The sequence below is a fragment of the Fundulus heteroclitus genome, chromosome 6 (genome assembly GCF_011125445.2).
Source record: "Fundulus heteroclitus isolate FHET01 chromosome 6, MU-UCD_Fhet_4.1, whole genome shotgun sequence".
NCBI classification, from domain to species: Eukaryota; Metazoa; Chordata; class Actinopteri; order Cyprinodontiformes; family Fundulidae; genus Fundulus; species Fundulus heteroclitus.
The window spans coordinates 2,174,942-2,187,564 of record NC_046366.1 but is presented as its reverse complement, the minus strand read 5'-3'; the positions used below and the strand labels follow the sequence as shown (position 1 = coordinate 2,187,564).

General features: G+C 40.2%; 1 protein-coding gene across 6 annotated transcripts in view; it reads left to right on the top strand.

The window, feature by feature from the left end:
• The first annotated feature begins 271 nt into the window (after nt 1-271).
• asph (aspartate beta-hydroxylase) overlaps nt 272-12,623 on the top strand; it is a 49,570-nt gene continuing 37,218 nt past the window's right edge. For 2 of the 6 annotated variants that reach the window (XM_036137832.1, XM_036137830.1), the window contains exons 1-5: nt 273-457; nt 6,261-6,316; nt 6,830-6,947; nt 7,034-7,094; nt 10,801-10,962. In XM_036137832.1, coding sequence (XP_035993725.1) covers nt 6,309-6,316; nt 6,830-6,947; nt 7,034-7,094; nt 10,801-10,962 — 349 coding nt within the window. In that variant the 5' untranslated portion in view covers nt 273-457; nt 6,261-6,308. Of the gene's footprint in view, nt 458-6,260; nt 6,317-6,829; nt 6,948-7,033; nt 7,095-7,189; nt 7,353-9,300; nt 9,504-10,800; nt 10,963-12,623 lie in introns of those variants that run through there. The other 4 variants (XM_036137831.1, XM_036137834.1, XM_036137835.1 and 1 more) reach the window with 4 other exon arrangements.

Genomic DNA, 12,623 nt, shown 5'->3' with positions numbered 1-12,623 from the left:
GGCATCTTCTCTGATCCACGTTCACTATAACAGAACTTAACTTTTTTCTGCCACATACAATATGGCGGTGACGTTGACGTGCGAACCTGCGCCCAACGACGCGTCTACGTATATGATGTCTATGGATTCACATCTACCATGTTGCCACGTTCCAGGGGAACACGGGGGGCGGGACAAAGAGAAAGACTATCCACACGGTTGAATAAGCCCCACGCTCCTGGAATCCTATTAGCCTCAAGAGCTGCAAGACCCTCCCATTTCTGTAGACGGCACATTTCATTGGCTGCGGGTGCTATCAAGCATACAGCGGATAGGGTTTGCCCTCTAGAAGTCGGATCTGAAAATATTTTTTATTTCTTTCACTAGAAGTGTGTAAGTGAGCTACTCCAGGTTCTGTTCTGCCACCAGCTCAGCATGGCTCCAAAGAAAAACGCGAAAGGCAACACAAAATCAAAAGGTGCGTTGTTGCTAATCTTCTTCAGTCTGTTCTGATAGGTTTTGCAGCGGTGGAGCTGCGAGGCAAGCTCAGCATCCAAAGTCAGGCCTTGGGAAGTTTATAGGCTGTTTTTTTTCTCTAGTTTCCATCGGGCTTCCGCTCCTTTCCGCGTGGAAAGAGATGTCAGCGCGACGTGTGCCGAGCGTTTCTGTCAGCTATAGCAGCTCTGCGCATGTAAACAGTCACCGCCAGCTCGCAGCTAACACGTCAACACAGCTGCGTCAGAAGGAGCGATCCTTAGCTTTCGCTCCACGGTGTTCATGATTGACAAAGTGCTTTGACTTCACTGTTTGCAGTATTACGTCAAACGTTTTAACAGCAGCCCAGATTATGCGAGATAATATCGAATGCGCGTCTGTCCCGAGTAAAGAGGGCTGACTGGCTTGTAGATCCAGCAACAGGGATTACTGTGGAGCGCCGCGTCGCACGCACAGATGACGAGACGCCCTCTGAGCTCGGGCCCGTCCAACAGGCTCCGCAGCATGGAGGCCTCCAGCCTCCCTCCCGAAAAACTCGCGTCGAGTTTTCCCACTGTGGGGGATTGACTGAGTAGTACCCCGCTTTCCAGGCGTTCACGTGTCAGTGTACCGGGGGGGGGGGGGGGATCTATCAGAAGGCGGCCCCGGTTCCGGTAACCAATCAGCATTGAAAGTCCTGGGCCCCTGCTGCTTACGTCTCCTCAAGCGTCAGGCACAGCTGCTGACGGCTACAATGCTGCTGGAAACCCGTGGCCAAGTTTTATATACACAAATGCAAAATTATTATGACTAAACCCTCACATGTCTCTTTTTTTTTTAAAGGAAGCAACAGCTTATTATTCTACAGTGGCCTCCTCCAATAGCAAAAAAACTATTAAAACTGTATCTTTATGCTCTAAATTCAAAGTATTTACACAATCCCCTTACATGCTGCTACCTGTAACTTTACTTTAAAATTTTCAAAATGTTGGTTAACTATTTTGTAATTATGTACGCATTAAAAGTATACATGGTAGCAGCAGTATAGGAAGCATAATACATTCCATTAAATGGAACGTATTATGCTTCCTCTTAAACAAGTTATAGGTTTATGGGTGATACAAAACAGGTTCATTACATTTTTTGCAGAGTCATTCTAGGATAAGGAGATTTTAGCTCCCCAGTTCTGCCTAGTTTCTGCTCATTTCAGAATGAGCTGTTTTATGCAAATAAACTGTATGGTTGGCTCTTTTTGGCAGGGGGTTGCTCACAGATCAACAGAACCCGGTCACTAGGGCTGGGCAATATATCGAGATTTTTTTAAAAAGGACATATAAAATAGACTATCGTTTATATTGAGATGATCTATGTTGCGTTAGAATTTTATACTTTTTTAGATTCCAGTTTTTTTTTTTTTTTTTTTTTTAGCTGTTTCTCATATAGCTGTTTGTTAAAAAAATCGTAACTGTGAGACTTTTGGGATAAAGCAAAGATTCAGAGATGGCTTTTATATTTACTTTATGAAAAGAGAAACATATCGAAATAACTGTCATATATCACCATTCAGATTAAAATTATCAATATTATTTTTGGTCCATATTGCCCAGCCCTACTGGTCAAGCTAATAACAGCTAGCGTTACCTTATGCTGTCTGGGAGGTTTTCTACCAAACTGCCGCAGATTGCAGGAGCTTTACTGGCCTTTTGTGTTGCTCTCAAACATCGAGGCATCAATTATTTTGACAACCCTACTATAGACCATCTTTTAGACATGTAACAATTCATGTTGATGTATCGATTAAATGATTAATGATCCATCCAAGTACATTGATGCAAAATGAAAACATGGATCCATATTGACATTTTTAATATATTACTTTATTTTGAAATTACAAAGTGTGAACAGGTGATCTGTTATTATTTTTTTCATAAGTAGAAGAATGCTGTTTTTGACTTGAATGCCTGATACCTGTAACAGCTTGGCAATTCTCAAATTATGTTTCTTTTGTAAGTTTATATCTATGTAAATAAGAGTGTTAGATGGGCAGCTGATATCGTATTGATCACAGACTAGTCTTTTGACTTTAATGGAAATCATTTCGTAACAGACTGTGATATCAACCATCTCTAGTTGATATGCTCCCCTTTTTACGCTATTGTTTAAAATCTTTGAAAACATTAAGCAATGTTTAAAAGCTTGAAGGTTGAAAGATTGTTTTTAAAAAATTTGAATCTCTGACGTTTTAATAGTGAAAAAATATATGTTTTGATAGAAATATAAAAAAATGAAGTCAGAAAAATGTAAAATTATTATTTTATAGTGGCTCGTTTATGAAGGTAATAAAGGATATTGGCAATAAACGTACATTCAAAGGTGTGTGGACAAGAGAAGTGAGTGAAAATATTTTTTTACAAGCAACTGAAGTGACAATGGAGATCATCCAAAAAATAATAGTGATTAGTCAACTAATTGAAACAATAATCGATAGATTAGTCGACTGTTAGAATAATTGTTAGTTGCAGCATTATCGTCATCCAAACAGATATGACATAGTATCGTGATGGAGATTTACACCCTTACCATCTTCTCTACCATCTAACTCTGTCACTGGTGCACTAAAAAAACATATTTGAAATAAATAAGCAATGCATAGCCTTGTGGAGGGGGTTGTGTAAAGCTTGGGGCCCAGCCAGGCTTATAATACAGTGGGGAGAGACCCAGCGGTCCCCTTTAAACACAGCACCTCAGACACTCCGTGCATCATATTTCAACTACTGATGAGCATCAAGTGTTTTATACAGCAGCAATTGGAGTTTATTACTACACAAGGAAGGTTTTTAAAATAGATTTTTTTCCTCCCTACACGGAGAAATAACCTCGCAGTAACAGTATTATGGCTGGGGGGGGGGGTTTGCTAATATTCAGCAGGAAATCAAAAATACCTGACTTTCTGACTGACACAGTTTAGGAGGGTCTAGCTGCAGTAAATGAACTGAAACTGAACTTCCTGCAAATCTTGACCAAAAGATCCTTCTGCATAAGTAAACCACGCATATAGTTAATTAAACCTGCTAGAGTATCTTCTTCACTCGTAAAATCAACAGTCTGAATACTGCAAGCTTGACTAATTTGATTTGAGAAAGCTTTTAATGAAGGCAAGTTAAGTCTGTGAGCATGCATAGTGAATAGTGTATAATATTAATACTATAATAAAATGTATGGTAAATTTACTTTTGCAACACATTTGAACAATATTGATTATTAATTTTTACACAATAACTTCATGGGCAGTTTTTATGTTTTACAACCCTAGTATCGCTCTGCATCTAGTTCTGAGTCATCTGGATGGGACAGAATCTTTTTATTTGCTTTTAGGAACTTTTTCTCAGCTTGAACTGTTTAAAACTCCACATTATAACCTGTTCATCCAATCAGCCGTTGACCTGGATTTATTAGGCTGGCTCGGTGATATTACAACACCCTGATTCCAAAGGGTCATGTTTAGTACTGTTTTATCTCCATGCCCTTTAGGCTTGGTCCATTTCACCACTTTTTATTTTATACACAAACAGATGTCAAAGTCAACATGGAGGCAGAGGTTAAGTTTTCCTTAAGTCTGCAATTATATCTTTCTAGGCAAGGCAAATTTATTTGTATAGCACAATTCAGTACAGAGACAATGCAAAGTGCTTTACATACCTAATGGCCAGGAGAGAGCCTGGCCATTAGGAAACAGGGCTTTGCATTGAGTCTGTAGACTTTCCTCATTTCCAGCCAGAGAAAGCTGACTCTGGAAATAAGGAAAGTGAGAGCAAGAAATGAAGGAAAGTTTGAGTTCCACTCCAGAAGGTTAAGAGTTGGCAACCCTCCATACAGTTATCAAGACAAATGTAGTCTGTTGATAAAAGAATAGAAATGCAACTTATCACTTTGATAATTATATTTAAAGAAACAATGCAAGTGTTGGACTACATTTCGCAAAGCCTATGATGCATTTTGCTTTTGCATTTTGCTCATGTCTCCTGCCATGTGATGGACAAGGACCTTATGCCTTTTGTTTCAAAGGTTTAAGTATGATTGACTTAACTAAAGACAATCAGACTGAGACCTGGAGACAGGTCAGAAGTCCGGATGTAGAAACCATGTGAGAACCTGTTGGGTTTAAACAGTTTTCTTATTGTCTTAGTGCAACTTCACACTTTTCACACATTTCTTTGGCTTGTAAAGGCTTAAGGCTTTTAACTACCAACTCAATTTCAGTACTGTTCTTAAGCTCTCCCATTGAATGATTGAACAGCAAAAAGAGTGTTTGACTTCACTGATATGATGTACTGTAATGAGCTCTTGCTCAGCAATGCTTCGGTTACGTCATATGATCAAACGGTGCCAGTGGCTCGTCAGTTTCTGGGCTTACACCGTCACTTTGATGGGCGGAGTGCAAACACTGGGCTATTCTCTGGTGTTCAAGTGTCTGATCATTGGACCTGGGAACACCTGATTCTTTGGCATCAGCATATTTGATTAGACGGTTCTATTCAGAACAAACAGCCATCATAGGCGTCAATAGCATTCATTTAAACTCTAAAGTGATTTAGTCAAACGAACAACTTTAAAGTTTTACAAGTAATAGTAAATAGTAGACTAAATTTGCTGTGTATTTGTTTTCTAGTTTGAACCGGCTTGTCCTTGAGACCAAAGATCTCACTGTTACTAGCATCGGGCTAATTCACCTGGGCTGTCACACATTTCAGTCAACCTGGAAAATGTTCATATTCAGCCATTGTTGATGATAAAGTCACTCCACTGTGGACTTTGACCTTGGTTCTCTCCCATCCTCCAGTTTGTAATTGATCAGTGGTGATTCCTCAGTTGTACTTGAGCCTTCTAATCAGTTTCTTCTCGTCAGGGAACAGTTTGATCCAGATTGTTGGCTGTTCAACAGAACTCTGATCCTGAACCCACATCCAAGGCGTAGGAAATGTAAAAGCAAACCCTATTGAAAAATATATGGACTAAAAACTTGAAAGCCAAGTCAGTGTCTGGAAATCAAGTGATTTTAAATGAACTTTACCGCCTCTGATGCAAAGAGGCATCAAACATCAGCCAGAACTTTGCCAGAAGCTTGCTGATATTTGGCCCTGTGTGGACCAGAGACAATCCATAGAAAATTATACCTTGTTTACCCATCTATTTGTTTATAATTCATTAAAGTTGTGTGTTGTATAATTATTCCTCTCTGAAAAAAATAACTATTCGAATGCATCATTAAATGAGCATAGCACAAGTTCCAGAGTTTTTACAGATGTCTGCCCCCACTGGTGACAAGTTGAAATGACACCAGTGTTGTGTGAGGGCATGGGAGGAGAGGAAAAGCATCTGCTGCTGCGACTGCACAGGTCTTCTGAGGTAAGAAAGCTGTAGGTATAGTTGAAGATAGCCCGTGTTCTCTTGCTAATGCATCGACTACGGCAGAGACTCGACAAAGTAGGCAGGTGAACGAGAGCGCGCAGAGAGTCACAGTCATGCACACACCAAGAGGAATGGTCCCGAAACCCTCATAAACTGAATAATGTAGCCTATAGAGGGAACTGCGGTAAATAGAGGAAAACTCATTTCTTTTTACACATGGGGCAACTGTAAGGGGATGAAAGGAACAGAAAAAAAAATATATTTAGCCTTTACATTTGCACAATGCTCCTTTTAAAGGCCCCAAATTAATGACAGAGCTATATATTGTTGATCAAGGGTTGCTGCTCTCATCATTCTGATCTGATTTGTCCTTCCATTTCTATATTGCTGTCCCTCAGGGCTCCTCCCCCTCCCCTGATCCCTAGGAGCTGCTGAACTGTGCAGGGATGGAATGGTAACAGCCTTGTCTGTTCCTCAGAGACTGCTGTGTCATGTAGTGTTTTTGTTTTGTTTTTTCTCCTTTTTTATTGCACTTGCATAGTGTTACTAAATCTGCCTGCATTTGACATTGCATGGACGTGTGGTGCTGTGTCCTGTTTTTCACTTGCATTGTGTCTGCAGTTAGATAAAATTGAACTTTGCAAGTTTTAAACAGCTTTTGCAGCCTTTTTTTACCTTTAGGAACCAGCTGATTGTGTTGGGACATATTCAGAATATTGTCAAGTTAATGCTTTATCAGCTTTAGACTGGATGTTTGTATCTTTAGAGACTTGCTCACCAAACAGTGAAAAATCACTCCAGACCCCTATAAAACCTGTTGCTGCTGACTGAAGAATTTCTGTGATACTCTTTGGCTGCATGAGGAACTAATTTAAACAACACAGAACAGATGGTAGAATTGCGTAACATGCACCATATCTCCACTGCATTTCTTAAGCCATTTTGTTTTATTTTTAACTTTTACTAGTGACTTTCAGACATCTTCTCAAAACAAAGCCCGATATGGGATTTGTTTCCTACTGCTTTTGGTCTGCCAGGATCCCAGCCTCCGATACTGGAACGTACAGTCCAACCTCCGTAAAACCGTCAGTTTCTGCTAGGAAATACTGGGGATCCCAGGAAGGGGGATAATCCCATGGCCCCCACTTGTTAAAAACAGATTTTATTTTAGGTCACCAGGTTGTCAGTCGTGTCAAGGGTGCAGAACAAGGAGAGCCGGAATGTCCTGAGAGGTATGCAAAGATACATGTGTGAGTGTGGGACGTAAGAGCATGCATACTTGTAAAAAGCCTACGGGGAAAAGTTGGGTCTAGGAGCCAGGAGTTCACTGGCACTTGCATAAGACAAGAGGAGTAGCTGGAACTGCAGGGTGTCGCAGAGAGAAGAGCGTCGGCAGCAAGGTTCCCATTTGTTTGGAGAACACTGAACCTGAGTGCATCCATGTGTGTGAATTGACTGCTGCAGTAATAATAATATGGAAGCACAGAACGGTATGTTATGCAATGGTTTTTGTTCTTCGGCAAGCCCGATTTTTATTTGCTGTGTGCATGGGGGAAAGGTTTGGATAGGAATCTGTGCAGTTTGTACATGTTCTACATAGAATAATTATTAGACGCCATCAGAAACCTGTTAAATTTTATGGTGGTGATGCTATTTATCCATGAAGAATAACAAAGATTTCCTAATTCATTACAGTCCGGGGAACTCTTTGTTACTGCTAACTCGGCTTAGGCTGTAAATATTGTCTTCATCATCAGAATGACGCGAGTTATTTAACAGTTATCTATCTATCTATCTATCTATCTATCTATCTATCTATCTATCTATCTATCTATCTATCTATCTATCTATCTATCTATCTATCTATCTATCTATCTATCTATCTATCTATCTATCTATCTATCTATCTATCTATCTATCTATCTATCTATCTATCTATCTATCTATCTATCTATCTATCTATCTATCTATCTATCTATCTATCTATCTATCTATCTATCATAATTTTTTTTATTGGTTCTATGTCTCTGTGTAGGAACCTCAACAATTCGGATTTGTGCTCTCAGGACATAATTTTGATGCAGGTCCTGACGTCAGAACTAAATGTTCTGCTCCCTGGTATAAAATGCAAAAGGATTTAAAACTCATTTCTTATATCTTTGGGGGAAATTTAAGTAAATTTTAAAGGACAGCCTTTAGCTCGTTTGGCTCTTGTAAGGGCTGTCACGACAATCAGTAAATCAGTTAATTGCACAAAAAATTTTAATCACATGATTCATAAAGTAAGCTTCATAATTTGTGGCTGCATGCTTGCTTTTTTCCAAGCGTTTCCCTTTCCTCTCTCTGAGACTGGATAACAAAAGGTTTGAGTATGGTGCATCAGTGTCTACTCATACCTTCTGTCTTGTTTCCTCAGTGTAAGAGGATTTAAATCTTGTTTTAGGCAGGCACATGCTCAAAGTTTAGAATGAAAGACTAGTTTAAGACTAGTCTAACCTAACTAAGACTAGTTTAGTTTGAAAAGTAAATTTAATTGGTGTCAAAGCCGAACATGACCGCTGCAGTTTGGGAGTTTTTTGGATTGGCGGCTGATCTATCTCAACCATTATGTCAAGAGAATATACTTGCGCTATTTTGGCATTATCAAGTTGAAAAAGATCTCCAAATGACAATATTGGGGTTTGTCTTGATAATGTTTTGGAAGATTTATTGTGACAGGCCTAGGTCCTGTAACTACCCAAATGTTTAAAGCTGCAGTAGGAAGTTCTGAGGGAAATTTAAACAAGCATACCTTTCAGACCCCCCCCCCCCCCCCCCCCCTTTGCTCCCTGCTGCGCTGCAGTTGTGTTCATTCTGTATGTGTGCAGTACTTGCTGTTTGAGAACACTGATATGTGAATTCACTCTCTCATCTATAGTTCCACACCTCACCAGCCAGGTATTTAGGGAACAACCTTCCCTAAATACCTGAGACTGAGGGTTGTTTGGCTGTTAATTCCTGATTATCAGGTGGTGCCCCGCCTTGGTCATTTTGACTAAAACGACCAACTTTGCCCTTGGCCAAACCCAACCTGTTGTTGCTCAACACCGAGAACTAAGACACGAGCAGAGCGAGCTCTCAGCCCAATGACTCACTCAGTAAGGGACGACAGTTGCTCCAGAGGGAGGTTAACCCACAAAACCAGATGGTAGATCTTTAGCACAATTTTAAAGGATATATTGTCTGTGTAAGATTTTTTAACAATATATTTTTGGCTTTTCATTCTTTTTCTCCACTGGAGAGCAAGTTTGTGTTGACTCTCCCTCCATGTAGGACAGTGACAGTGTTCCTTTCTCTGACTGTATGTCAGGGCCAGCTGGTTTATAACAGCACTATAAATAGCTGTGAATGACCTCCGCATCCATACCAGGATCAGAACAAGAGAAACTTACCGACTGACCACAAAGAAGAGGCCGGAGGGAAGGGCCAGATAGAAACACAAAGGGGGAAGCGAAGGCGGGGACTCAAAGCTGCGTGTTTAACTTGCCTCGAGTTGTCAAGCCGTCATAGTGTAGGGATGGGTGATCCAGCTGACCTGGTGGAGTCCGTCATAACGCCTGTTGTCACGGCGATTCCTGCAGCGATAGCAGGGGAAATGCAAGGTAAGGAACGGGTCTGCTGACTGGGATTCATGGAGTCACTGGAAGGAGCCGGTTGTTGATTAAATGGACGGATGTCTTCTGAAGCTCAAGTTTATCCAGGATTGAAAACTTGCCTTTCTGGTTATGTATCAGGTCTTGCTGTCCTAACAAGTGTAACTTCGTTGGTTGTTATTGCTGCATATGCTAAATATTTGTTCTAAGTATTTAATGAATTCTGGTAACTAAATGTACCTAAGAGTAGGCCACACATTCATAAAAGTAAACTCACCCTGGAAATATCTGTTGCTGGAAAATAACTGACCGTTCCATCTCAGGGTGTCGTTTCGCCTCCATTGTTCGTCTACGTGTGCATTCGTTCGGTTTTGACGTAGTGACCCCTTTCAACAAACGCAGCACAGACATCTTGTTTTTATCACAGAAAACAATGTTCTGTTCAGATCCTGCCTCACAGCAGGAGGTTAAAGACTACGGACATTCCATGTGTTTCAGTCAGGTTGGAGGACTTTCAGCTTAGACAGCGTTCCAGGCCTACCACCGGATGGAGCATGTCTCTGAAATGTGACCCAGCAACACACATCTCCTTTAACACCTGTTCATTCTGACTACCATTTCTCCCATCATGCATTGTGGGATATCTTCAGCTCACCCGGAATAACTTTTTGGATGCCCTTCATCGTTTCGAGCTCAGGGGCCCTTTTGCTCCTCCTTCTAGAGTCACTCCTGTGGACTTTCTGCAGTTGGATCAGATTGATTAATTTGCACAGACTTCCATTATTTTAATTTTCTACATGGAACATTTTATTAGGAGTGCACCACTAAAATGTGATCTGCGTATTGTGAAGAATATTGCATCTGTTTTGCTCTTTTGCTTTGTGGGTTGTTTGCCACTGAAAGAATTTTCAAACAGGTTCTGTAGCCTTATATCAGCCAGCAGTGCACAGCAGTATGTGAGGGAGGGTTTCCTTGTAACTCAATACTTCAAACAATCAAAGAGAATGTCAGGCTGCGCTGGATCTTAACAAGACTGTATGTAATATCATGGGAACAGTCTGACGGGACTATTTTAGTGATTTTCTTTTATGTGGTTTACGTTGCACCTTTATACAGGTAACAGGCTCCTGCTTAAATGTCAATGAAAGGTAATTGGCAAGTTAAGCACTGAAGTCTATTTCATGGATGAAGACCAAAAAATTCTGTTAATTAAGTCTGTAAATGCGGCAGCAAATGGTCAGTTGTTTTAGAAAGAAAACTGTCTTAAATTCAGTCTTGAACCTGATGTTATGTGTTTCTGTTCCAGACGGTGCTAAAAGCCAGTCAGCCAGTAAGAATGGGAAGAAGGCCGACTCTGGCTCCAGCAGCAGCAGTTTCTTCACCTGGTTCATCGTGCTGGCCCTGCTTGGCGTCTGGACATCTGTAGCTGTGGTCTACTTTGACTTGGTTGACTATCAAGGAGTTCTTGGTGTGTACAAGTTGCAACGGTCATGCACAACTAACGTGTAGGCTAAAAGCAGCTCTCATAGTCTGCATTAAGGGGGCTCCTCATTTGGTTCCCATCTTCATCTGTTTGTAGATCTAACGCTTGCCACACGCAAAAAAATGTTGACCTTTGATAGGAACTAATCTAACTAACTATTAAATGCCAGTTCTGAAGCTATTACTAACTCTTACTAACTTGCGTCAGCTTGGGTACTTTATCCCTTTTCTACAGTATAAACGAGTATTTTAACCTGATACTGGGGGGTAAATGAAATGCAGATTCACCATTGTTGAATTGCCTGTGGTTAGTCAAATGAGTGCAAACATGTACCCAGCTTTCTTAAAGGAATAGTTCAGATGTTTGAATTGGAGTTTGACGTGTTAGGACTATGTATTTAGCGTCTTCATTTCATAACACAGGTTAGTTTCCACCCAAAGGCTAGTCGGAGTGCAACCGAAGCCAAAGGATTGTTCCATCTTTAAACTACCTAAATTCCCACCACTTTATTAACCTTTACGCTCTGTGTTTGCAGTAGTCAGGGTTTTGTTAGGTTGCTAACACTACAGACTATGATAGGCTGCAGTTTCTATAACAGTGACCTGCTCATGTGATATAATAGCTATGTTTACATGCACAGAATTTCACGATCGGATTGAAATGTATTCAGCTTAAAAAACAAAAAATAATCTGATTTTACCGTTTATATGGGCACACTATCAATTAATCCGATCATAAGGTGCGTTTATATGCACCTGGCTTTATTCGGAATTGAACCTCTCTGACATGCACAGTTATCAAATTTCCCTATAAAAAGACCACAGAAGAAGAAGAACTTCTGTCAATGCTGAAAAACAAAAAATAGTAAACAATTCAGTAGTTTACGAGTGCATTTGTCTTCCGAGCGCCCAGGCAGGACCTGCACCAGGTCATGATTACGGTTGACACACTACTGAATAAATAACAATTTTGAGCTCGGTTAGAATAGAGTAGAATAGAATAGAAAGGTTGTATTGGGAGCCCCGTCAGTTTTGCCTCCTGATGTACTTCCGCCACTCAGCTACGTGGAAACACGTCATGTTTACATCAGGTGCACATGCACACTCGACTCTCAAACTTTTACATGCATGTTGATCGGATTATCAATTGGCTTTAATCATGCATCTCATTCGGAATAGGGTAATTGGGTAACTGTTAGGGCTGGGAATTTTTAGGCACTTTATGAATCTATTTTTCATTCAGAAGGCTAAGATGCAGTTGTAAATTGATAGATAAAGTAACTGTGGGATAGTTAGTATCTTGGATCCATTAAACAGCAGTCTGTTAGTTTGACTTCAGGAATATTTTATGAGTCTGCAAACAGAGAAGGAACAGTCACTGAGAGTATGGCCCACAGAAAAAGAAAGGTCTAGGTTAGAAGAATAAATAATGCAAAACTCTAATAATAAAAATATGTTGTTTCATTGCTTTATGTATTATTTATTTTTAAAATAAAGTGTTGCAATAGTAGCTTAAAGACAGATTGCATATCCTAACCCAAAGTCTTAACAATACTCTCTGTAAACCAGAGACCGGGAGCTCAAATATAAACAAATATTTAAAATACTCGATCTGGGAATAAATGTTGCATTTTATTTCAAAGCGAA